The sequence below is a fragment of the Rattus rattus genome, chromosome 8 (assembly GCF_011064425.1).
Source record: "Rattus rattus isolate New Zealand chromosome 8, Rrattus_CSIRO_v1, whole genome shotgun sequence".
Classification (NCBI taxonomy): domain Eukaryota; kingdom Metazoa; phylum Chordata; class Mammalia; order Rodentia; family Muridae; genus Rattus; species Rattus rattus.
This window is the reverse complement of record NC_046161.1, coordinates 57,895,574-57,920,569: the sequence shown is the minus strand read 5'-3', so window position 1 is coordinate 57,920,569 and position 24,996 is coordinate 57,895,574. Positions and strand designations below refer to the sequence as shown.

At 46.3% G+C, this 24,996-nt stretch overlaps 2 protein-coding genes across 3 annotated transcripts in view; one reads left to right on the top strand and one right to left on the bottom strand.

Annotated features, from left to right (window-relative positions):
* Aagab (alpha and gamma adaptin binding protein) overlaps positions 1 to 23,624 on the bottom strand; it is a 37,954-nt gene extending 14,330 nt beyond the window's left edge. For both annotated transcript variants that reach the window (XM_032909383.1, XM_032909384.1), the window contains exons 1-5: positions 23,509 to 23,624; positions 10,464 to 10,654; positions 10,256 to 10,352; positions 9,900 to 9,989; positions 7,812 to 7,895 (exon numbers count right to left, since the gene is read on the bottom strand). In XM_032909383.1, coding sequence (XP_032765274.1) covers positions 7,812 to 7,895; positions 9,900 to 9,989; positions 10,256 to 10,352; positions 10,464 to 10,654; positions 23,509 to 23,581 — 535 coding nt within the window. In that variant the 5' untranslated portion in view covers positions 23,582 to 23,624. The remainder of the gene's footprint in view (positions 1 to 7,811; positions 7,896 to 9,899; positions 9,990 to 10,255; positions 10,353 to 10,463; positions 10,655 to 23,508) is intronic.
* Positions 23,625 to 23,785: 161 nt separating this feature from the next.
* Iqch (IQ motif containing H) overlaps positions 23,786 to 24,996 on the top strand; it is a 182,144-nt gene continuing 180,933 nt past the window's right edge. Inside the window, exon 1 of the mRNA XM_032909380.1 lies at positions 23,786 to 23,911. Coding sequence (XP_032765271.1) covers positions 23,861 to 23,911 — 51 coding nt within the window. The 5' untranslated portion in view covers positions 23,786 to 23,860. The remainder of the gene's footprint in view (positions 23,912 to 24,996) is intronic.

Genomic DNA, 24,996 nt, shown 5'->3' with positions numbered 1-24,996 from the left:
TTTGGGTAATATAAAAGGATTTAAAAACATTAAGCAAGAGAAACCCCAAACCTCAGATATAATCATTACCTCCAGTCAGTCTCGTTGAAGTCTTGCTCACAGCAGAGCACCTAGGCTGAGACAACTTGTGGCAAAGAACTCCCCTGGCTCTGCCAACGGTTCCCATGCAGCCAGGGCCACTTACTTAATCTCTCTGTGCTCAGCTATCTAGTGCACTAATAATTGCTGAACGAAGCACCCACAGCATGGTGGAAACAACACTCTTGCTCAGAGACCTGCAGCCCTGTGCCACCTTGGCTAAGTTACTTTGTGTATGGACAAGTCACCTCCCCAGTGCCTCTTTCTCCTGTAAAAGAAAGGAACCACACCAAATGCATACATGGTGACACTAATGCTTCCCTCTGGCTAACACATATCCACAATTGTGTCAAAGAAAGTAATGCTCCTTACATTCTATAAACACAAGGACAGGAACTGAGGAGATGGCTTGGCAGGGTAAAGTTCTTGCCACAAAAGTGCAAGGACCAGAGTTCAGTGCTAGGTAACCATGGTGACTCATCTGTAAGCTCAGCATGTAGGAGGCAGAGACAGGGATAGTCCGAGAGAGAGCTGGCTAACCAAAGCAGCCCAAATGGTGTGCTTCAGGTTCAGTGAGAGACCTTGTCTTGAAATACAAAGTGGAAAGTGACCAAATAAGATACTGATGTCAACCTTGGACCTCTACAAACACACACGTGTACATAAGACCCCCCCGCCTCACAACTGTGAATACATATTCATGCAGCCCAAGAACCCAACAATAAACCACAGGGTCATTATCATTTTTCTTTAACAAACTCGCACCATGCTCTTGGGTGCATCTTGCTTCATTCCCAAGCATCTTTCTCTCTTGCTTGTACCTAACCTCTATGTTAGTTTTTAATAAACTGCATACTTACACATGTGCACACACACATGCATGTATATGTGTATGCATTGCAATTTCTTCTCGTTATGGCCACCATTCTTCCCATGTCCTTGATCATTCAGTCACCCTGAACTTAATCTTGTCCCGTTCTCTGAGGCAGGATCTTACTATATAGTCAGGCTAATGTCAGATTCAGGGACCTCTTGCTTTAGTCTGGAGTGTGTTGGGCTCACAGGCATGGGCCACCACACCCAACACCCTACCTCCACGAGAACTTTCTTTACCTCACAGGAAGACGAGGAAGAAGAGGGGTGAAAACGAAAGCTGGTAGTGAGGTAGAAGTGTGGGAGCACACATCACAGAGAAAAATGTTTTGTACTGTTTTCAGAATAACAGCACAGAGTAAAACAAACAGCCTTTCCCAGAAGACCAGCTCTACCTGCTGAGGCCTTTGATTTCTTTATGAGATTAATTGCTCATGGGATGCTGTCACACAGCTCTGAGCTGTTACTTACAGCACTAGTCATGAAAGGGTGAGTGATCATCTGGCAAGGATGCCATGATGCTATCCCTGTACTATTTAACAGGCAAGCCCAGAAGCTCTTTAGAGTTTTCTGCCCAGGGCCATCGAGAGAGGCACACCCAACCCACTGCTCAATATCAGAGTTTAAGTAAAGTAATTCTCAAAATCCCCTTAGAGGTGAGTGTAACGTCTGATACAGATTCTGCCCCTCCTGGACCTCCACTAAGAATCACTCAATTGAGGTATGCCTAAGTCGCCTTTCTCTCACACGAAAGACTGGTATCTTCTGTTTTTTCCTGGCCTTCTCCATCACACAGCAGCCAGAGTCCTCTCTCAGTTAGATCATGCCATCTCCTCTATCCAAAGCCTTGGCGAAGTGCTTAGTTTTATCTGAGTAGATGCCAAAGTTTTCAGGATGGCTTGCAGAGCCCTAAAACCCCAAGCGCTCTATCCATTCTCCCATTCTCTCTCCCCTGTAGTCACAGGGAGCTCCTGACTCTCCTTCAAATGTCAGGGTGTGCTCTCACCTTCTCCCAGGTCTAAATCTCTACCTGCCAAGGGACCTAATTTGACCACCCTATTTATATTACAATCTACTCCAAGCTTCAATGCCCCCTTTGGTTTACTTCCCCACTACCTGTCACCTTCTAGAACCCTCCATAGCTCACTTGTGTCCTGCTGCCTACTGAATGTTGTTCCCACAGGGAGTCCGTAGGTGCAGACATCGACTGTTTGCAGTGTAAATCTGGTACAGGGCCCGAATAGTGTGTGCTCAGCAGGTAGCCCCCGAGTGAATGTCACACTAGAATCTGAAGTCTACACCAAGGACAGACTGGAGGCCAGCAGAGGCCAGCCCAGATGGCCAAGGGCAGGCGTCTGAACAACTCTTATTACAATGGCAGATGCCAAGGAGCACAGGTGACCTCTGTGTTGTGCTAACGACCCAAGTCACAGGTACGGAGGAGGAAGAAGGGACATACTCCCTACCTTTACCTCTCCTAAGGTAAGCTAGTACTGGCCCTGTCTTGTCTTTCTTCCTGTGGCTTTTGAAAGTCAGGATTCGGGAATGTGAAAATGCAGGTCATTGGTGACTACAGAATCAGAGGCCCAAGCTTTCAAAAAGCCCAGCTCACTCTCCCCGATTGAGCACACTCGCACAAGTCAAAACTAGACGACTACTCTGTGCTAGCAGTTCTCACCATGGCTATGTAACTGAGTCCCTATGGCTCTTAATACTGCAGCTGCTACCCGTCCCCCAACCACTTCCCTCTTCCTACTAGACTGGCCCAGACAGCACTGGCTTCAAAAGTTCCCAATGTGCAACCAGGACTGGGAGCAGCTGGTGAAGACTGACTTCATCACATCATACAGATCATACAGATCAAAAATATAGCCCAAGGCTAGAGAGACAGCTTGGTGGTTAAAAGTATGTACTTCTCTTTCAGAGGACCCTAAGGAGTTTGGTTCCCAGAACCTGTCTCAGGCAGCTCATAAGTGCCCAAAACTCCAAATTCCTGGGCATCCAATGCCCTCTCCAGGACCCCACAGGCACTGCACACACTGCATCCCACATACACATAATTAGGCCTTGACACTGTCACCTAATTTTCAGTAGGACAAGAAGTATGGAGGAAACATCCTTACAGTTTAGTAATTTATAAACATGACAAATTAAATGCATGGAGTTCAAAGCACACAGGGATCTGGGAAGCTGAGCTTCACCCCAAACCAGTCAGAATGTCTAGGAGGGCAACCAAAGCTTACTTACTAAGTTCCCAGGGGATAGCATGTCGCCAGCCTGGTAATGAGCGTGATACTTCTTGACCTCTGTGCCTCAGGCAAAGTCATTTAACCTCTACACCTAACACATATTGGATACTTGAAATAAAATAGGATAATGAACATAATCTATATCTCATGGATATGAGGGATGCCATTCACACGTCCAAACCACTCCCTTCACAGTATAGAGTTCAGTGCTTTTAGTATACTCACAAAGCTCGCAATGACTATCACCAAATCCAAAACAGTTTTCATGTTCTGATAAGGAAATTCCATCTCCTTAGCAACCTCTCCTTCAGCCCTGGGAACCACCAATCAATACTGTCTCTATGGATGTTTTAGATATCTTGTCTAAGCACAATGACACAAAATCTCTGGGCACAGTGGAGGCCTGGTGTGTCATCCTGGTGTAGCTTGCTCGTACTTTTGTAGAGCGGAGTGAGTCTGCTGAATGGACTGCCCACTGGTTCTGGAGCTGTTTTCATCTATGGGCTATGGTGAATGACGCTGCTATGAGCGTATACAAGGATGCTTTGCATGGACATGCTTCCAGCTGTACTGAATACGCCCAAGAGTGTGTAACCTGGGCGTGTGGTAGCTTTAGGCATGACTTTCTCCCTGTTGCTTTCAGATGAGCTCCTACGTGCATGTGATGCATGTCAGTCACTCCCACCTCCCACTCACTGAGCCAATCTTCTTCCCTACAGTCTCCATCCTATTTCCATGGTTGATCTGGGGTTCTGTTGTTGTTGTTTTGTGGCTTCTTTTGTGACTCACAGAGTTTAATTAGGGCTACATGCATAAGCATGGATGGAAGGTTATTTGCTGAGCAACTTTAATAGCAGTTACATCACAGGAGAAAATGACTCCCCCTTCCTAGCAACCATTAACTGCCAATAGTTCCTAAGGTAGGTGGGGCTTCACTAACCCCTCTCCCATGATGGACCACGGATGGGCCCTTCTCTTATGCCTAACTTTAGACTTTCAGAAGCCTCCTGTGTGACTAGGTAGATAGCTTAGCCACTGAAGTAGCTGCGGTGCAAATAGACAGCCCTGAGTGTCCCCCACACCCAAGTAAAAGCCAGGTGTGAAGGCCTGTGCCTGTCAGTATAGCCTAATCAGCAAGGCCCCAGGTCCCAGTAGGTAACTGTCTCAAGATTCAAGGTGAAGGCTCTGAGGAACGACATCCGAGGTTGACCCTTGACCTCTTCATATATCTATATCCCACCCTCCATACATGCATCCACAACACCTGCACTTATATACAACAGAAAGAAATCAGAAGAGGAAGGGGGACTGTAGTAGCTGCTGAGATGTAGCCTGCCGGCATTCACACCACAGCTGCAGGCTCTCAAGGGGCAGAGGAAGCAGGCTCCCCTGGAAGGACCCTATGGCCTACCACACAGTCACACAGACAGAGCTCTGTCTTTCTAGGGACAGACTGGAGGTTCTGCACGATGTCCTACTTCTTAAGACCTGCACTTCCCTGGCTACATCACTTGCTTCTCCTAGGAGAAGGCCAGTTATTTTGTTTGTAATGCAGACCCAGTCGTTTTAACATGAAAGTAAACTAATGCTAAACTTTTGGGTCTTAGCTGAAAGCACATCAGAGTCCTAGGACTGTGGAGAAAAATGAAATGAAGGCAGAGAGGCATGCAAACCCACAATGTGCCTCACTGCATCACACCTGAAGACTACTGTTCCACTGTTTAAACACGGAGGAGGTAGAAACACTGGTGCACAAAGATGTAGTCCTAGTTTGCTCTGCATTGCTGTGACAAACGTCAGGACCAAATCAACTCTGGAGAGGAAAGGGTTATTTTAGGTTAGAGTTGTAGTCAGAGAAGCCAGGGTAAGAACTCGAGGCAGGAATTGAAGCAGAGTGCACGGAGGAACACTTTTTACTGGTTGTTGTTCAACCTGCTTACTTATGACTTATGCTTACTTATGACCCCTACCCAGAGGTCCTATGTGGGCTATGTCCTTCCACATCAACCATTAGTCAAGATGCCCCACAAGCTTGCCCACAGGCCAAATGGAGGACATGGAAATATCCTCTTCCCAGGTACCTAGCTTATGTCAAGCTGACAGAAAACCAACCTGTACAGAAGCAAAGTACGCTCTGTGTGTAAATTTACACTTGTCCAGGATCTCCCCAACTACCAAACCAGTCCCTACTGCGTTATATCACAGCCATAGGTGAGGCCCCTCCTGTAGACCTTATCCCCTCTACATTACACGGACAGCTAACACTGTGAAACTGCTAAGGGGCCCCTACACTGGTTTAGGGAACAGTGACAACAAAGAGTCTATGTATGTGTGTGTGTACTGAATAGACATCTATTCATCTACTCCGATGGACACATTCCTTCCAACCATTTCCAGTGGGCCATTTTGTTAACTCAAGGACATGGGAGGCCATGACTTCACTGGGAGGCTGCACAGTCATAAACATGAATTATAAGCCACCGTTTCTTTAATGTATGAAATGGAGGTCAGAGTTTTCAAAAAAAAAAAAAAAAAAATTAAAGCCAAAAAAGCTTCACTGAATTTTTAGCTATTTCAAGAAATGTATAACAGGCAGTACTGAATAGAACTTTATTCTAAATTGATCTAGTTTATGGACCATATCTTAAACTTAGTTTTCCACTGTACAGAGGCTGAAGCAGTAGCAACTATGACAAATGCTCAATGGAGAAGCGATGAAGCGATGAAGGAATGAATGAGCATGGATGGAAACAAAGGACTCATCAGATAGATCTGATTCTCCCAAACGTGAAAATGGGGAGGATGAAGGAGAAAGGGAAGGAAAGGAGAGGAAATTCCCTTGTTGTGCTAGAAGGGGCTTTGCCAAGCGCAAGGGTTAGTTAGATGAGAGGTCAGGGCACCAACCATGCTATCGACAGCTAGGATGAAGCACTCTGTACCTACCAAGCTGGCCACCCCCTTGCCCTTTACCTCAGGGAAGGCAGGCTAGACTGACTGTAAGATACAGGTTTCCTCAGTCCCTTCTGCAGTGTTTTACCTAACACAGCACACTGGCTCAGGTACCACTCTCTCAACTGAACTGCAGTCCATCCCCAAACCTCAAAGCTAAGTCCAACCTCTAATACAGTGAAATGCAGCGTTGTCTGGAAACAGGAAATGAATACAGGTTGTGTGGCCTTAGGGGGAAGTCCTAACTTAATGTCACTACTGGCCTTAGAGGAGAGGAGATATGAACAAAGAGATGCACACAGGGAGAAACCACGGAAAGATTAAAAGTAACAGTGTCACAGTCAAGGAACTGTAGGAGCCAGAACCAAGCTAGGGCAATCCTTCTCCAGCAACTCTGGACAGAGGTGGCCCTGGCAACTCAAATACTGAGGCAATAAATTCCTGCAGTTCTAAGCCATCGAGTCTGTGAGCTTGTTCCAAACACTGAGCAAAGTAACGCAGGCTCCAAGAGCCATGTCAGCCAACTACAGACTACATGTCAGACCTGGCCTTCCACCTCACAGCCATGGCCATCACATCCCGCAGGGCCAACAGTCACCCTCAGGCTGCTGCAACAGCTCAGAGTTCTCTGACCTGGGGCTCCACTTCTGCCTCCCACACACCACCCTAATGTCAACCCTGTGGAGATCCCACCTCCAGGTCTCAGCACTTGCTTGCTAAAGGAGAAAGCCCACATCTCCTGCCTGGTGTTCTGAAATCTAAGGGAGCTCTCCCTGCTATGTGAGACTTGCCTAGGGGCTTTATAACATAAACCCCTTGCTCTTGGAGCCATGTCTCCCCCAGCTAAGCATTCTCCCCTTTCAATTTTGGCCATCCCATGAAGAATGGTACGAGAACCCATGCTCTCCAGAAAGCCTTCTCTATATCAAGACTAATGCAACAGCTGCATATATGACTGTGTTCATCACACCACCTTGCTTGCCTACCTGGCATCTGATAAGTACACTTAAACACCACTCACATAAAGAGCCCAGAAAGGGTAAAGAAAGAGAGTACTACAAAGAACCCACAGGTAGACTAGCAAGTTCTTAAATGATAAAGCTCATACCTTAAAAGTTTAGGTTTTCTTAAAGCCAAAGGCAATGTGAGGCTGTCTTAGTCAGGGTTTCCTGCTGTGAACAGACACCATGACCAAGGCAAGTCTTACAAGGACAACATTTAATTGGGGTTGGCTCACAGGTTCAGAGGTTCAGTCCATCATCATCAAGGTGGTAGCATGGCAGCATTCAGGCAGGCATGGTGCAGGCAGAGCTGAGAGTGCTACATCTTCATCTGGAGGCTGCTAGTGGAATACTCAATTCCAGGCAGCTAGGGTGAGGGTCTTAAGCCCACGCCCACAGTGACACACCTACTCCAACAAGGCCACACCTAATAGTGCCACTCCCTGGGCCAAGCACATACAAACCATCACAGAGGCCTACTGTAACATTCACATGCTTGCTGAATTACCTACTCAACACACATTAAACATCCCAACTCTCTTCCTTCAACTGAAGACTTGAGAATTGGAACAAAAATTCCATAGACTCCTAATGGTTCTACATATATCCAGAAAATTTAAAACATGTTACGGAGTAAAAGCAACGGTGTCTAGTTACTCACCATTCTTCATCACGACATTGGACCAGACATTGGCATTCAATGCTTGTATAATCCGCTTTACGCCTGTAGATTCAGGGAAGTCATCTGCCAGGGAAAGAAACACCGATCTGTATACACACCCGGATATATCTACACATTGATACATATGCCTATACGTACCTGAAACCACGCTTTTAAGTAACTGGGTTTAATTATCTTGTTTATTTAGCTGTTGCTTCATAATGCATTATGTATAGAAATAAACGAATGAAGCAAACACAGGGCTCAGAGCTCCTATGAGAATGGTCAGGACTGAAGGGAGTTTTGTGATCAAGCTATTTCCATCACCTCACCCATGGAATCCACTCACAATCTCCAGAAAATGCAAGTTCTTATTAAACAATCACAGGATAGCACTAAAAACAGTAATCTTGGGGCTGGAAAGATGGCCCAGTGTTTAAAGAGTGCATGCTGCCTCACTGATAAATGAATATTAGCCCAAAAAGCGTGAAATACCTAAGAAAAAATTCACAGATCATATGAAGCCCAAGAAAAAGGAAGACCAAAATGTAGATGCTTCATTCCTTCTTAGAGAGCAAAATACTCACGGGAGGAAATACAGGGACAAACAGTGGAGCAAGGACTAAAGGAAAGGTTATTCAGAGACTGCTCAACCTGGGCATCCAACCCATATGCAACCACCAAACCCAGTCACTATTGCTGATGCCAAGAGGTGCTTGCTGACAGGAGCCTGATATGGGTGTCTCCTGAGAGGCTCTGCCAGAGCCCTACTGATACAGATGAGGATGGTTGCAGCTAACCATTGGACTGAACAAGGGGACTCCAATGGAAGAGTTAGAGAAAAGACTGAAGGAGCTGAAGGGGTTTGCAACTCCATAGAAGAACAACAATATCAACCAGATACCCCAGCGCTCCCAGGTACTAAACCACTAATCAATGAGTACACATGGAGGGACCCATGACTCCAGCCACATATGTAACAGAGGGTGGCAACCCTTGTCCTGTGAGGGCTCATTTCCCCAATGTAGGGTAATGCCAGGCATTGAAACTGGAGTGGGTGGGTAGAAGTGGGAGCATACTCATAGACGCAGGGGGAGTGGGGAGGGATTATGGGAAAGGGGGGAAAGGAGAAAGATTTGAAATGTAAATACATAAAATACAATTTGAAAAAAAAAAAAAAGAGTGCTTGCTGCTCCCGTGTCAGACGGCTCACTGCAGTTCCAGGGATGGATGCCCTCTTCTGGCCTTGGAGGTGCCTACATATAAGTATGCACGTACATATACATAAATATATAGACAACTTTTAAAAAATTCTTTTCTTTTTTTTAATAGCCCTTACCCCCAAAGAAAAAATGGGCTGGAAAGATGGCTCAGCCGTTAAGAGCACTGGCTGCTCCTTCAAAGGACTGGAGTATAATTTCCAGTATCAACGTGGTACCTCACAACCATCTGTAACTCCAGTTCCAGGGGATCTGACGCCCTCTTCCAGCCTCGTTGTGCACCGTCACATGCACAGTGCACAGACATATATACAGCCCAACATTCAAACACATAAAATAAAAAATAAATTTTACCAAGAAAAGAAAGAAAAAGAAACGGAAGGTCCAGATGGCTGCAGACAGAAGGCAGGCAACGCACAGCTGCCTGGGGGAGGGGAGTGGGAGGCTAGGGGTCTGTTTTTGGCTTGGGTGTCAACAGGTCTGGCATGCTTCCTGAAGTTTCTGGAAATTCAGCCTTAGCTCACTAAGAATTTAAAAAGAGGAACATAAAGTCCACATACACACACAGGTCTCGCCACCCTCGGCTGGCAGTGGAGAAACAGGGTGATAACAGTGGTTTTCAGCAGCTATCTCTTACTTCATCCATTTAAGTACACATGTGTGTTCTCAAAACTTCTAAAATGGGCAGTGGAACCCACCGAGCAAACTACGCCCGTGCTGGGAGGATCATGGCAATGGGTCTGCTCAAAGCTCTTCAAACTGCTGGAGAAATGAGGATTTGTGGGCTCTCACTGGGATCACCCTTGGTTAGAGCAGAATCTTAGACCTCAGCCACTCGCCCCACTCCCTCCAGATGGGGAGCACTCACCGTCCTCCTCAGGTAGCTCCTCTGGGCAGAGCTCCACCAGCTCAAAGCCATGTTTGATGCACCACTCTTGAGCCTGTTGTCGGTTTATTCCTAGAACAGCATGCAAAAGAATGTCAAGTAACCATATGGTAAAACATGACTGACCTTCAGCACCTTCCCAGACCTCAACATCCCCCCAAGGTCAATGGCACTCTAAAGGCATCAAAAATAAAGCTGCAGGATGAAAATCATGTCAGCCTCAAAGTCTGCTGAAAACAACCAACGGGACCACTGTAGGGTCTCCAGAGAGGCACACGGTGAGCGGAGGACACAGTGGACCTGTCTTTCCGGGAAGGTAATCTGCAGGAAGGTCTTACCATCTTCACACACTCTATCACAGACCAGGATCATCACCTCAGGCAGCCATGTTTCTGCCAGAGGAAGCCACGAGGAGACGCTGTCAAGACCTGATTTCTACAGGGGCAGAAACAAAAACAAAGACACATTGAAGAACGAGCAAGCAGAGGAGAGGCAGGAAGCGTGTGAAAATGTCTGACTGCAGGTGTCACAGAGACAAGCGCTTACCTGTGTGCTATCAAAGTAAACTACAAACGCCTGGACTGCCTCTGCGATCTCGGCAGTGACCCGGCACTTGCTTGGCACCACACACAGGTTGACCTCTGCAGAGTAGTACTTGTTATCGATGGTCCAGGGGTAAAACCTCACAGCATCGCCGGAAGTCGCTTCCACAACAGCATCTTCTGTTCCAAGGATATCTAATAAACAACGCAGTGTCTCACGGAAGGCCCAGACTGACACACTAGCCAGTTTATTCGGTGAGATGACCAGACTGAGCCAGAGCCTCTGCTGCTGCCTAGTGAACAATGAGTCTAAAGAGCCTGCGATTACTAGGAGGGTTTCTTCCCTAATAATCATTACAAAGGCAACGGAGACCTTATTTACATCATGGCTTTCCTCCTTTTTTCTGATCTGCAGGGCTGCAGGACCTACCAGTACTTGTCAAGTGCTGTACCACTGGCTGCACCCTTTTTCAGAACACAAAATTCATTAGCTCTAGTTTAGACAGTCGTGGGGGTAGGAGGTGGGGTGGAAGCTGCCTTGATAAATACCCAGGAAAGAGCAAAGAGAAAAGGAAGGATGAGGGCATATTAATTTTACCGTGTAAGTCCTCCGTGGGAAGTAGATGACTGCAGAAATTCCTAACTACTCTGCACTTACTGCACGCTAAGAGGATGAGCGGATTAAGGCTAAGCCATTAATAAAATAGAGCTGCATATATTCCTTGGGCTAAATGCTTAGACATTAATTCAGTTAATGAAACAAAATAATAGATACTGATAAATGGTCCCAGTTCTATTTATATCCATTCTTGTTCAGTCTTTGAAAACCATCCAAATCCTTATTTGACAGAAACACCACTGGCAAATTTAAAAACATATCAAAGCAAATTAAATGTTTTCCATTATAACTAAATCTTTCAAAAATTTATGTGCTGTGCAGGTAGGAAAATTTCACTACAGAGCATGAATCACCGCTGGGCGAACACGCAGAACTATGGTCACAGAGCCGTAGGAATGCACTGGTCCCTGCACCACACAACATTTAGAACTGGGAAAGCTGACTGAAATGATTCTTACCCAACTTCCACACCCACACCATCCCCGCCACCTTCACCTCATTCAGAGGTGAAGAACGAGTGTGCTCTATGTGCACTAGGGTGTGCGGCTGTGTACACTGTGCATACACAGAGACTGGTGAACACATCTATCGCTCTCCACCTTATTCCCTTGAAACAGGGTCTCTCATCAAACCTTGGGCTATACCAGTGTGCAGGAGGCCCCTGCGACTCTCCTGATGCTATGAGTGCACCTGCAACCATGCCTAAACCGTGCCTGGTGTGTGGCCACACCCAGCAGTGGGTGCTGGTCTTTGAACTCCTTGTACGCCCAGCAAGAACTTTACGTACTGAGCTATTTCTCCAGTCCTTGCCTTGAGATTTTTGCCCAAAGCAGTCAGTCATTCCTCTTAAAGGAATAGATCTGTGTCCATGTCTGAAACTGACCCTTGACTTCTTTAACTGGAAATTCTGCCTCACTTTCACTTTCAGTTACAATCCTTTATTTAGTTTTAACTTCCTAGCAACCAGCTACACTGTTCCGCACACCATGACAGCCCAGGTAGGTATGCAACAGAACAGAGGAGCTGTTAAAATCAAAGACTTGGTTTTCACATCAATTTCTCACAGAGAAAACAAGCAAACAAAAAAACCAACTCTATGGGGTTGGGGATTCGGCTCAGTGGTAGAGCTCTTGCCTAGCAAGCGCAAGGCCCTGGGTTCGGTCCCCAGCTCCGGAAAAAAAAAAGAAAAAAAGAACAAAAACAAAAACAAAAAAACAAAAACAAAAAACCAAACAAAAACAAAAACAAAAACAAAAAAAACCAACTCTAGCTCCAAGTCCACCTCACAGTCCGAGTTAATGCTCTAAGCTAACAGTAGCCTCACATCGCTCAGCCAACACAGATCCCATCTTGTCAGCAGCACGCGGAGGAAGGCAGCCCAAGCCAGCAGATGTCACAAAACAGAGAGACAGGCTTGGAAAGGGTGGGAGGAGCCAACATGAAATGAGTCCTCATTCTTGGCTAATTTAAAATAATGAACTGGCTGTTTTTTAAAGGAGAAGAAATACAAACAGCAGACTTTTAAGAGGCAAAGAGGAAACCAAATGGACTAAGCCCCGTGGCTTGCCTAAGTCCTGTACTTAAAAGCTGGAATCAATTTGGGGTTATGGTTTTTCCAAATCCGTGTCTTCAATGACAAAATACAATCAATTAAATTGCAAGTACATGCTAACTGCAGCCGTGAACATCTGGGTCTGCTAAGGGGTTGCACACACTAAGAAGCACCGGATGGTACACTTTAGTCGGGCAAACTGTATGCTGCACAGATTGTATGTTAATAAAGCTTTTTAAGATAAGTAAATAAACAAAAACAAAGGGGGATGGGGTGACATATTTATTTCTTTCTGTGGTAAAGTCAGATGGGAATAGAACCAAAAACCAAAATGAATTTTACTTTCTGGTGATTTAGTAGCTGCCTGGGTTGTTTTGTTTTACTCTTTGAAGTGCCTCAAACAAATGCACACCCCAATCCACTTAGCGGCACTTTTTTGGTTTGGCGTGTGCTACCTAGTCAGATTGCCCAGTTAGGCTGGGCATGAGCTCTATCTTATCTGTGCCAAGTATGAAGTAGGGGAAGAAGGATGAAGACTGCCTCATTCCAGTTCCTACTGTCAATACAGTGTAGAAACGGGAGACCAGGTATGGAGCAGAGCCTAAAGCTGAAGCCAGATTAGCGAGTGCATCCTTTCCTGCTTCCTTGAGACGCTGGCACTCCATTGGACCTGGGCTTGGAGTTACACCACTCAGGAGTATAGCCACAAGCCCTAACACACCCTTGGACGCCACTGTCTCCTCAGGACCAACAGGAACAGCAGAATGAGAGGACCATTCCATGAACCAGCAGGACAGCGAAACCATTCACACACTGCTCACGGCATCTGAGGTGTACTATGGTTGTGAGTCTGCTTATGTGTGCACGGTCCGAGACACGCTCCCTTCTCGGCCTTTCATTACACCGCGTGTGGATGTGCTCAGCTCTTCTCTGTACAAATGAATTCCCAGAGCAGCTGTGCCCTCCAGCCCTCCAGTTCTCATCCACGCTGCTGGCGGCCGCCTGGTGGAGCTGTAATACCTAACTTTTTAAGAGACAAACAGTAGGTGATTGATTACTAGGTCTGTTATTACACACTTGGATTCACACCTTAAAATAGTTCATTGTGGTGTAAAAAATTAATGTGTCACTCCAGGTCCAGCAGCAAATCCAGCCCACACTCACCCAGTTATATGTGCAAGTACCAACAGCAGCCCCTACCGAGAACCTGTTCCTCAGTAGCCAGGAGTCTCCAGCTACCCTCACCTTCCTCTTACTTTCTCACTTGGGGAGCTTATTTCCCCTACAGCCCCACTGGTGTTTAAAAGAAAGAGTAAAGCTTTGCAACAGAGGCTGCGTGCATGGTCAGCGGAGTGACCCAGCATCTCTGTCGTCTTCTACATGGGCTTTCTGCCCTCACCTAGGACAGCAGGCCAATTCGGCAAGCAATCAGAGGAAAGTGAAGCTGTAGTGTATAGTAAGGTGCACTTCAGAATCAGTAAGAGGTGAGCCTCTTGGCACTCACTAGGAAGCAGACTGAAGTTCAAGGTGCATTCTCCAAACACCACACATACTGTTTACATACATATATGTACATGAACAAACCTGGCCTCTTTTTACCTAGACATTTTCAGCCCAAAATAACAACAAAAAATGCATCCCAATGATGACACAGTACCCGGAATTATCCATGCCTCTGTAGTGGCATAAGAAACACTAAATATCAACAGATTTTATGGCCATTTATTGTATTTTCCATGGCTTGAGAGAAGTGACACTTGACACTGCAAATCAGGACAATCCTTCCAGAAACCGGCACTGTTCTGAGATCGCAGTTTTCTTGAGCGTCTGATCCTCCTGCCTGCACCTCCCTAGTGCAGGATGTGGCATACATCAGGTTTATGATGTGCTAGGGGTGGAACCCAGGGCCTAGTCAAGCTAGAGAAGCAATTTACCAACTTAGCCACCTCCTTAGGTCAGTGTTTATTCTACAAACTGAAGCTGCCTTCCTGGCAGGCATCAGTGTCTCCCACTCCAGCCCCAAGAGTCTGGCATGGGCTCCTCTTTCCTGCTGAGCCAAGGTGCCTCCTCCTTCCCTTGGTGCACCTAGCACCAAGGAAGCAGAGACCACTGGAAGTGAGCCACTACAGCCCTGCATCTGAGTTCTGGCCAGGGCCTGGTCAGAGCGCACCTCCAACAGAGACAAAGCTCCTGTTGTGGCTTCAAGACTGAAATGTGCAAGAAGGGGCAGGGAGTGAACACAGGAGGCTGGGATGAATGTTCATTCCCATGGGGTAGAGGCATAGCTTAGTGGTTAAGAGGACTGGTTGCTGTTTGAAAGGACAATTCCCAGCACCCACATGGTAGCTCACAATACCTGCAACTCCACAGTTCCATGAGATCTGATGCTCTCTTTTGGTCTCCACAGGCAGCAGGCACAAATGTGGTGCATAGATGTAGAACACCATACACATAAAAATAAAATTTAATTTTTAACAAATGCTCATTCCCCAAGTCCCAACCCAGTTTTCTCTGTGCCACAAACTCCTGACTTGTGGTTGGAGCACATGCAGCTCTTATGAGGAAAGTCTCCTTTGGGCTGCTCTGGGACGGCTTCCTTTTCCAGCCTGACCACCTTGTAAAATATGACGTCTCAAAAGTTTTCTTTTCCATTGTTGAGGCAGAAGAGAAAGCAATTAGGAAAATTACAGGAGGCAGCAGAGTCTGACGTCAGCCGAAGGGGGAAAACAGCCATTATGAAAGAAGAGAACCACTGAGACGCGTTTGGGAAGAAGCATGAGACCCAGGGTTTCCATCATCGGGCAGGTAAAATGGCCTGCATGCCTCTGTTGTTACAACTGGTACAACCACAGGGCCAAAACTCTGAGAGAATGTCTTCTGGGGGCGGCATGCTGTCTGATGCTGCAACTGGGGAAAAAAAATATACACACCACATGATCATGGTGCTATGTGCCAAGGATCCTAGCTGTTAAATCCAGAATGCCAGGTCTGTGACACCACTGACAAATGCCAGCAAATTCCTATCTGGAATTCCCCGAGTAGCCATCCTGCAGCCTCTTGGCACAAGCATAGGGAACCTTTGGTTTGGGGGGCTAGGACAGGTCAGTCTGGGAGCCCTGTGGAGATGCTGAGGGAGGCCTGGACTGCTAGCACTGCCGCTCTAAACAGCAGCAGAAATTCTCTTTGCTTTTAGCACTCCATACCTCCTGGCCAATCTAAACCCATATTTCCACATACTCATGGACTTTTTATATCACAGTGGAAAGTTTTAAAACTTGAAGCAGAGGAAATCCAATCCAGTCCCCCCACCCCCTTTTCTTCCAGTTTACTTTCTCCCAGCAGTCATCTGGAATTGGTCACCACTGCCTCATCTTAAAATAATTGTGTGTGTGTGTGTGTGTGTGTGTGTGTGTGTGTGTGTGTGTGTGTGTGTGTTAGCACGCCCCCATATGCACACATGTGGTCTCTGCTTGCCTTTACAAGACCTCACAATGCAATGGCACAAACACACAAGAATATAAAGAAGCTGACAGCAGGAAGTGGGAGATAATATGGCAATATGTTTTATGAGAATGAAGCAGGATCCATCAGCCTTAAAATTTGCATGCTGTGTGCAAAGACTATTAGACTATTCAGAGACAACCCCTCCCAGACTTTACAGAAAAAGGAAACACCTCTGAATTCCATCCCCTTAAAAACTCTATTTTTATTTATGTGTTTATGCATGCGCCTGCTCATCTGTATGAGCGCAAGTGTGCAGCGCCCTTGGAGGGCAGAAGGTGGTAAGATCCCCTAAACTGGAGTTAGGGGCAGAGCAAACCGATGGCAGTGGGAACCAAACCCACGTCCTCAGCAAGGGCAGCCAGCGAGTGCTTTTAGAGGTGAATCTCTTCTCCAGCTCCTCATCGCTTTTATACACTCAAAATTAATTTTAATTACATCCAAAGCAGTGATTCTCCAGGAGGACATGGTCTTGTAGCATACTGACTTGTGTGGACACCGGGAGACTTTCTTTTTTGGTTGTCACAGTTGGGAAATGGCACTGGCATCTAGTGCACAGAGGCCAGGAATGCTTGTCCAGCAACACAGCCCAAAATGACAGAGGTGCCCAGTCCAGAAAGGCAACAGAGTGGATGCTGGGAGGAAAGAAGCCCTAACAGAGCGATCCAGCGCTACTCATGAACAAAATAAAAACCCTACAAGGCTGAGCTGGTGTGTGTTCTCACAGAACCCTCACTCCAGGTACAAAGGTTTCCCCTTGTTCCCATCCGCTTACTCTACTGCATGCTTCTTTAAATACTATCCATAAACAGTACTTGGTAACTAATTCTACATGCCTCAAAATAACCCTTGAATACTTTTAGTGAGAAGACTAGATAAAACCTATTCCATGAAATAATGCTCTCATTCTGCTAACAATGTAGGTGACTGTAGGCTCTAGGTGGCCCATGTAAAGATAACCGTAAATATTTCTGGAGTAAAGTTGACTTACTTAAAGCCAGACGACTAAAAAGAGGCTACAAATCAGTGGGCAGATTTCCCCCATGAACGCTCCTGAAGAACTCAGACAGAAGCATGACCCTGCCCTGCTAGCACCTCTATGCTGCCGCTGACCCAATGGCTGCACACTCTCCTCCCCTGGACAGGCTGTTGCTGACGGAAGCCTCAGGTCGGAACCAGCAGTCAGGCCTGTGCAGAGAACACTAGACCCAAAGCTGGTCATTAGTTTCTGAGCTTTTCACAGCTGCCCAGGGCTGCCTTGACCTGGCTTCTCAGGTAAGCTGCAGATATCCAGACTGTCATTCTTGCCAGAAAAGTTTCCAAAAACCTTTAGACTTAACCTTATAAAGTGATTTTATATCGTTTGATTAGTCACTGAATACTGCTATTGCAGGGACTAAACGGGTGAAAGGCACCAAGTTGTTAAAATCACATGACCACCGTGTGCTGCACAAAAGCCAGCAGCTAGACACATCAGAAATTAAAGGCTCAGTCTAGACAGGCTCCAACCTTCCAGGACACAACACCGTGGGCTGTGTTACAAATGGTCCTGCACAACACCACTGACGAAAGACTGCTCTGCACCTCCTCCACATGGGGTCAGGCGCTCTGCTCTACAGGTAAGGAAGCAACAGCAAAACCTCCCGAGACATTTTCATTTACCATCCGACTGACTCAATACATTTCCCACCGAAGGTCCCAGAGACCCTGCAGCAGGGGTGTAAACGTATTCGAAGAACTGTCAAAGTTCTTGCTTTTGTGGTAAAATAATCTGCCATTTCTCCTGTCTCCATTTTGACAATGTGCAGTTCTGGTTGCCAAAATGTTAAATCATGTTTTATAAGAACAGAAAAGATGGATTAAATCTTCGGGACCCAACTTTTATGAGTAAATGGCTTTGGAGAAGCTCAGCCTCACTGGGCTTTAATTATGCACTAGAACACAGTGTGCTCCTTGCCTGGGAGGCCCATCCGGTCTGAGGATAATAGGTTTATCCCTAAGTTTCACTCCTTACTCTAAGGACAACATCTCTCTTGTAAGAAACATAAAAATCTCAAGTCCTAATGTTAGCTGGAAAAATTAAATGTATTAAGAAGTATCATGATGAAGAACAATCCAGTTTCTGCCCTAATTTCCATGGCACACCACTGTTCTTAGCGGCTGTGGTGACAGCTCTGGGGACTTGTGGCAGATCTTGCTGGCCCTCATCTCTTCATCTGCTGAAGAAAATGAAGACTTGGAAGCGATACTGAACAAAATACAGCTCCAGAGCAGACCAAAGGCTCCACTCAGATTCTCTCCAGAAGCTGTAGGAAAACCACAAGTTATGACTCAAACAGCGGATCCCACCCCTGAAAAGGGAGCGTCCTCTCAGTGACCGAGGGGCCTTTGCTGAGCTTGGATCTGGTAGATGAGAAACGCTAATCTTGCTGAGAGCTCTTGTTTTGCCAAGAGGTGATGTTAGAAATACTTGCTGTGAGAATCTCCATGGCCAAGCCTGTCCATCAAAACATTGAGCTTTCCTGTTCCTACTGTTTTAGAAACCCGAGGACCAGAGAATAGTTTTCTCCCTGGGCTTGTTGTAGCTCATCAGTAGACAGCTTCTGTAAGATGCACAAGGCCTTCAATCTACTGTACCTCGGTGGTGTGGAGGGGAGGGAGGAGTTGGACAACATGACAGGAAAATGTTCAAGTCAACAGGTTAGATGTCTGTTGAAATCTCAAAATAAGGCTTGGTTCTTAAATATAAAATAATCTAGGCTAAGAATGCCAAAATTGCTAGGCATGGTGACATGCCTTTAATCCCAGCACTCAGGAGGCAGAGGCCAGTGGATCTCTGTGAGTTTGAGAATGGCTTAGTCTAGATAATGAGTTTCAGGCCAGTCAGAGCTACACTGTGAGCCCTTGTTCAAAAAAGGAAACTCAGAGTCAAGAAGTGCTATACTACCAAACACGGAAGGAAGAATTACTGATACACGGAATCCTCAACCCGATGGGATGTCCTGTTAATATTAACAAATATATGACCTACTCATATTAATCCTATACAGTGAACTGCCTGACAGGCAATGTCTCTGCCTTAAATTTAATTAACTGAGAAAAAGAAAAACCCAAAAATTGTTAGACTTAAAGCACAAATGGTCATTTAATGTATAGTCAATACATTGCACATACTTCTTCTGTTAACTAATGCTCTATTTCAATGTAATATACATCCTCTAGGCAGATTCCCCACCTTTCCATTCCTAAGTAAATCTTCAACCATCCAGACAGCAATGAAAGCATATTTAAAAGTATTTGTAAGTCTTAATTCCTCCTATCACTTCATACCCCAAAGCAGCCACCTTAAGCAGTAGTTCTGCCTACGAAACATCTCAGCTCTCCCTTCCTCTGGGCTAAGACTTGACCATGAACACACACAGCAGCAGTTAGTACCTGAGCACTCTGGGTAAATTAAACCTTGTATTTCCAAACTGGTTTCTTCACCATAAAAATGGAAATACCCTATCCTATTGTGTTTAGGACTAAAGTAAATTTTATTTTTTTAAAAAACACAGTTGAGGGCGCCTAGAAAGATGATTTAGAAGTTAGGAGCACTTCCTGATCTTCCAGAGGACCTGAATTCAGTCCTCAGGACCCACGTGGTAGCTCCCAACTACTTGTAACTCTAGCTTAGAAGGACCCAACATCCAACGCTCCCGTCTGGCTTCCCTGGTAGTGTAATCGCACGTACTCAGACACACACAAATCTAGGAACCCTCGTGGGAAGAGCTCTACACACACAGTACTATTACAGTCTCTCTAAGTCTCTGCATGGTACTAACTGAAAGAATTTTGCTGCAGATGTTCTGGCAGCTTGTCCAGATATGGAAACGAGGCTGCTGAACCACGGCTGCTGGGATGGCGTCACATAGTTTAAAACCACACCATTCTCCAGGGGTTCTTCTAAGTTCCTTCTAGAGGAATGAGATGCTAGCTCTTAACGTTTTATAATTTTCACAGGTAGAGCGCACATTTTTACTACATGCCTCTTGAGGTGGGAATAGTACCTTAGGTCATTATAGTGGCAGTAGCTAGAACAGACACTAGCTCTATGTTTAATAAACACTTACCAGAATACACCTTTTCTAGAATGAAAAGTATGTTCACAAAACATACTCCAGGCAGGAAGAACTCTGGCCTGAAGCATAGGTACTCTCAAGCATCATGCAGTACCTTGCATGAGCTCCTACAGCAAGCTGAGCTTACAACGGCCTACACTGTGAGACCCGTGAGACAGCTCAGAAGGCAACAGAGCAGTCAGGCCAGACAACGTGAGCTCAGTCTCAGGAATGCATGTGGCTGGAATGAGAGCCAACTCCCACGAGTTGTCCTCTGACTCTCACAAACAAATAAAAACTTACTATATGTATGTATGTGTCTATGTGTGTTTGTATATAATGCCAAGAAGGTCCCCCTTGGCTATGTATCTATCTAACTGGGAATACTACAAGTAAGTCTTAGAGTGACAAGTTTTTGACAAAGTCCATGTGGATACTTTATCCACAGTCAAGGCCTACTGATTCTTAAAGTGAACTTCTAACAAACTTGATATTTGATTACAAGATACTTTCCACTGTTATCAAGAGCAGTAAAGCAGATCAGATACAGAAAGACCGATGACAGAAACAGGATTCCTCTTCCAGACCAAGGCAACCTTCCCCTCAGAGCACATTCTAGTCAATCCAAAACCTGGGTCCCACCTAGACTACAGTTACTTTTCATGATGGTCTCCATCTTTCATCCCCAAATTAAATTCATTCCCTGAATACTGTAACTCAGTCTTTAATGCCATCTTCGGCCCCGTCCCTATGACCTTGGAAGGAAGGACTGACCAGCCCTCTTCACGATTTACTTATTTAAATCATCTGCTGGCTGCTCTGCTCTTCTCTTGCTGACTGGTGGAGCACTAATGAGTGGCACCTAATTCTAACAAGAATTAGTTTCCTAAGGCACTTTGCATACAGAAACAAAATGGGCTACTTCATAGAACCTCACCCTCCAATAATGTTCAGAGTCTCTACTGAAGAAGAAAGGGAGAATGTCACCATTTGCTGGCTATCGGTGATCAACCAGCTCTTTCAAGGCCATGATCAACCACATTTACCAGTTCTGATCTTTGAGAAACAGGACAGGGTCAGGCATGGTGGGCTCAACACTTGGACTACAAGTACAGAGCTGGCCTAGGAGACATAGCAAGACCTTGTTGGGGGATGAGAGGAAGACAGAGCACCATAGTTATCAGAATATATAATATTCCTGAACCTGCCTTTGAAAGATCATTCGTCTATCACTAGTGGGAATTTAAATGAATATACATTTTATAAAAAGTCAAATGACATAACAGATAAACACCTTGAGAAACCTCTGGTATATTCACTATATGGATGTACAATAGAAAGTACCTTCTGACTTAATGCTAAAAATAAATATCAGCATAGGGGATGAGGCTGTGACTCAGCAGTAGAGCACTTGCTTAACATGCACAAGACCCTGGGATCTATCACCAACAAAACACACACACATCCCAGGCTAAAACCTACGTATGAAGTAGAATTATACAGAAACTGTGCAGGGGCCCAGGGAAACTGCAAAAAAGAAAAAGAAAAGAAAAAAAGAAAGAAAGAAAGAATGAAATATTAGCTAACATTTTTCCCCATATGCTAAATTTTAATAATTCAACATGAAGTAGAAGGGGCAAAGATGAGAGACCTGGCGGGGGCGGGGAGGGGGTACTGCTTAGGGGAAGTAAGAGGAGGGTGGAGAGTTTGGTTCTCATTTGTAAGTGCTGTAATTAAGCTTTTGCCCTAGCAAGGAACTTCCCATGTGGTCACGATAAGCAAATTATAGAATATTTGTGCTGGAAGGGCAGCGTGCCTGATTTTGTCGACAGGTGTAACAAATAATTACAAACCGTATGATGCTCTTCAGTTACGACACATATGCAAGCCAGCATCCACGGTCTCTCCAAACACCTGTTCATGTGCCCCCTTTAAGGATCAGCAAGGCTGGGTTAAACAGGTGATAGGCAGTTATAACAATGCCAACCACTTATCCGATGCTTGCCACATGCTGGCCTGTGGTGAAATATAATCCTCAGACCATATGTAGGAACATGAAGGGCAGAGGTTAAGTCACGTGCCCACAGTCAGTGAGTCACAGAACTGGTCAGTGACCTGGCTCCTTAACTCTATCTCACGAGTCTCTCTGAACTATATTTCAGAGCTCGTTTTGGGGTGGGGGGACTGGGGTTTCTCTCAGAGGTAGAGTGCCATGCTTAGTATGCACAGGACAATGGTATTGAAAAACAGAGCACACACTTGTGTATGCACACAAAGAAAGAAAAAAAAACCTTGAATTTCATAGCCATGCTTAGGGTCCAGAAGCAAAAGCACTGGATGCAGTAACACCTCAAACTCATTCTGGTGGAGACCTGCACTGCAGGAGGAGCACAGGAAATCTAACTGCAGGTGAGGGTGCACACGAGTATGTATGTATGTGTATATATGCATCTCACACACACACATGTGTACCAAGGGGAGTCAAGAATGCCCACAGCTCTCATTTCTAGAAGAGTAAGCATTTATTCTGGAGCCAAATAAGAGTGATCATGAACAGGGAACAAGAATCAGGGCTGCCTCAAATCAAATGTTCCAACATAGTAATAACAATTTCATAATGTTTTTAGGAGAACAACAAAGCCATAGGTCAGGTAGGAGGACTGCAGTACATCGGGAAACCTCTGCTGTAGGCCTCAGATACCATCTGATAAAATTTAGCCTTTGGGTTGATGGAAGCTAGGGGTCTGTTTGCCTATTCCCAAAAGGATTTTACCCGATAGTTACAAGGATATTAGGTCAGACACGGAGGTGGGTAACAAACTGCTAAGAAGGAGACTAAAGAATCTGGCTATAGTTAGAAAAATTCCAGCTCTCCACAACCACAGGCGTTCTGGTCGGTCGATCACCCTGCAGAACACTAACGCACGTGCATCTTTTTTTCTGAGCACTTCAGTTCACAAGAGGTAACACTACCCCAGCAGCAGGGACATAACCCTCAAACACAACACCACAACTCCAGCGCCTTACATTCGTCTAAGGGCACAATTTCCGGGGCCTTGGGTATCATGTTAGGGGGTGCTCGCCACCACCCCTGAAGCAGCAGGTCGGAGACTGGCCTCACTTTACACAGGAAGAGGGTTGAGCGCGGGGCGCGGACACCTGCGGAGCAGCCAGAGCCTGAGGCCCAGCTCCGGTAGTGCCCGGGAGAGGTCACCGGCCCTGAGCCCCGGGCTCCGAACCGGGCCTTGCAGCCCGGCCCAGGAGCCCGGTTACTTACGTTGCACCAGCCGGTCCCCGGTGAAGGTGGCGGAGCAGCTGGTGACCAGCGCACAAGGAACACCGGCAGCCATCGCTGCGGCAGAGCGGGTTCCGCGCCGGCGCCGCTTCCGCCTTGGGCCGCACCACTGAGGCCGGCGCGCGGGGGAGACGCTCCGGGCACGCGCTCTGGGCGGGGCCGCGCTCTGGGTAGCCGAGGCGCGAGCTGGCCCTCAGCTCCCCCTTCCGCTCCTCCTGTGGAGCACGCCGGTTCCGCGCGCCGCGTTGCTATAGTGACTGGTGCCTGCACCTTCTAGAAGCGCTCCGGAGGAGGCCATACCTCCGGAGCCAAGCGCCTTCTGCCTGCCTCAGTCATGGCGCAGGCCCAGGAGCTCAACGACCCCATTGGATCCATCCTAATCCAGGTGGGAAAGAGGCCGGGCTGGCGGCCGCACAAACCTCCCCTCGAACCCCGAAACCTGTGCTCCCTAAGCACCACCATTCATTCTCGGCTACATAGCAGGAAACACCTACACTTTAGGGCATTATGTTCTGGGGGTTGAACCCAGAACATGCTAGGCGAGCGCCGAGCAAATGCTCCACCACTAGGTTGCATTGAAAGATCCTAGCTCGAGTCTCAGGATGGCGCGCCCTAGGAAACACCGATCCTGGATGAGCCCCCAAATGAAAGATCCCCGAAGAGAGACCCTTTCTAAAGTCTCGGGAAATCGCGGACCCCAGACACAGAGAGACCATTTTGATGTAATAAGCAAGGTGAGGTTTATTACAGAGATCTATTACAGGGATCTCCGGGTCGACACATATCCTGTGAAGGAGACAGAGGTGTCGACCCCGAAGCTCAAAAGTCAGGGGTTTATATAGGGAAGGCTAGGGGGTTTGGCGGTTACACACAATTGGCTAATTTTTGGCGCGGCTATAAGTGATTGGCTCATTCAAACAGACAACACAGCAGAAGAGTACGTGCTGACTGGGGCGTACAGGATTTTAGAGTCTAGGGGCTTATCAGGGTTTGAAAGACACCTGGTTAAGGTGTGACTCTGTGTAAGCTGGGGGAGGTGCCCGTCTGTATCTTTATGGCCTGTCAGTCTTGGCTGTAGGGCAGGCCCCGCCCAGCCTGGACAGTGTTTAGAAACTTACTCTTTTAATTTTATATTTTTAAACCTTAAATCTGTATAATTTTCCTTTCGTTCCCCTCTTCTTCTACTAAGTAATTCTAATCTTAGAATTTTGATATCAAATCTCGTATTTGGTCTCACCAGTTGTCCTAACTGACTGGTACTGTTGTCTCAGAACCATCAACCGCACAGCACCCACTCAATTTTTAACAAAAGCAATTAACCTGTTTGTCATGCAGGGTCCAAAAACTAAAACCAAGAAAATTATTAGTAGTGGCCCAGCTATAGCAGAGAGTAGGGTAGTCATCCAGGGAGACTGAGTGAACCAACCTTGTTGAGCGTCTCTATCTTTTTGTAGGAGTCAAACCTATTAA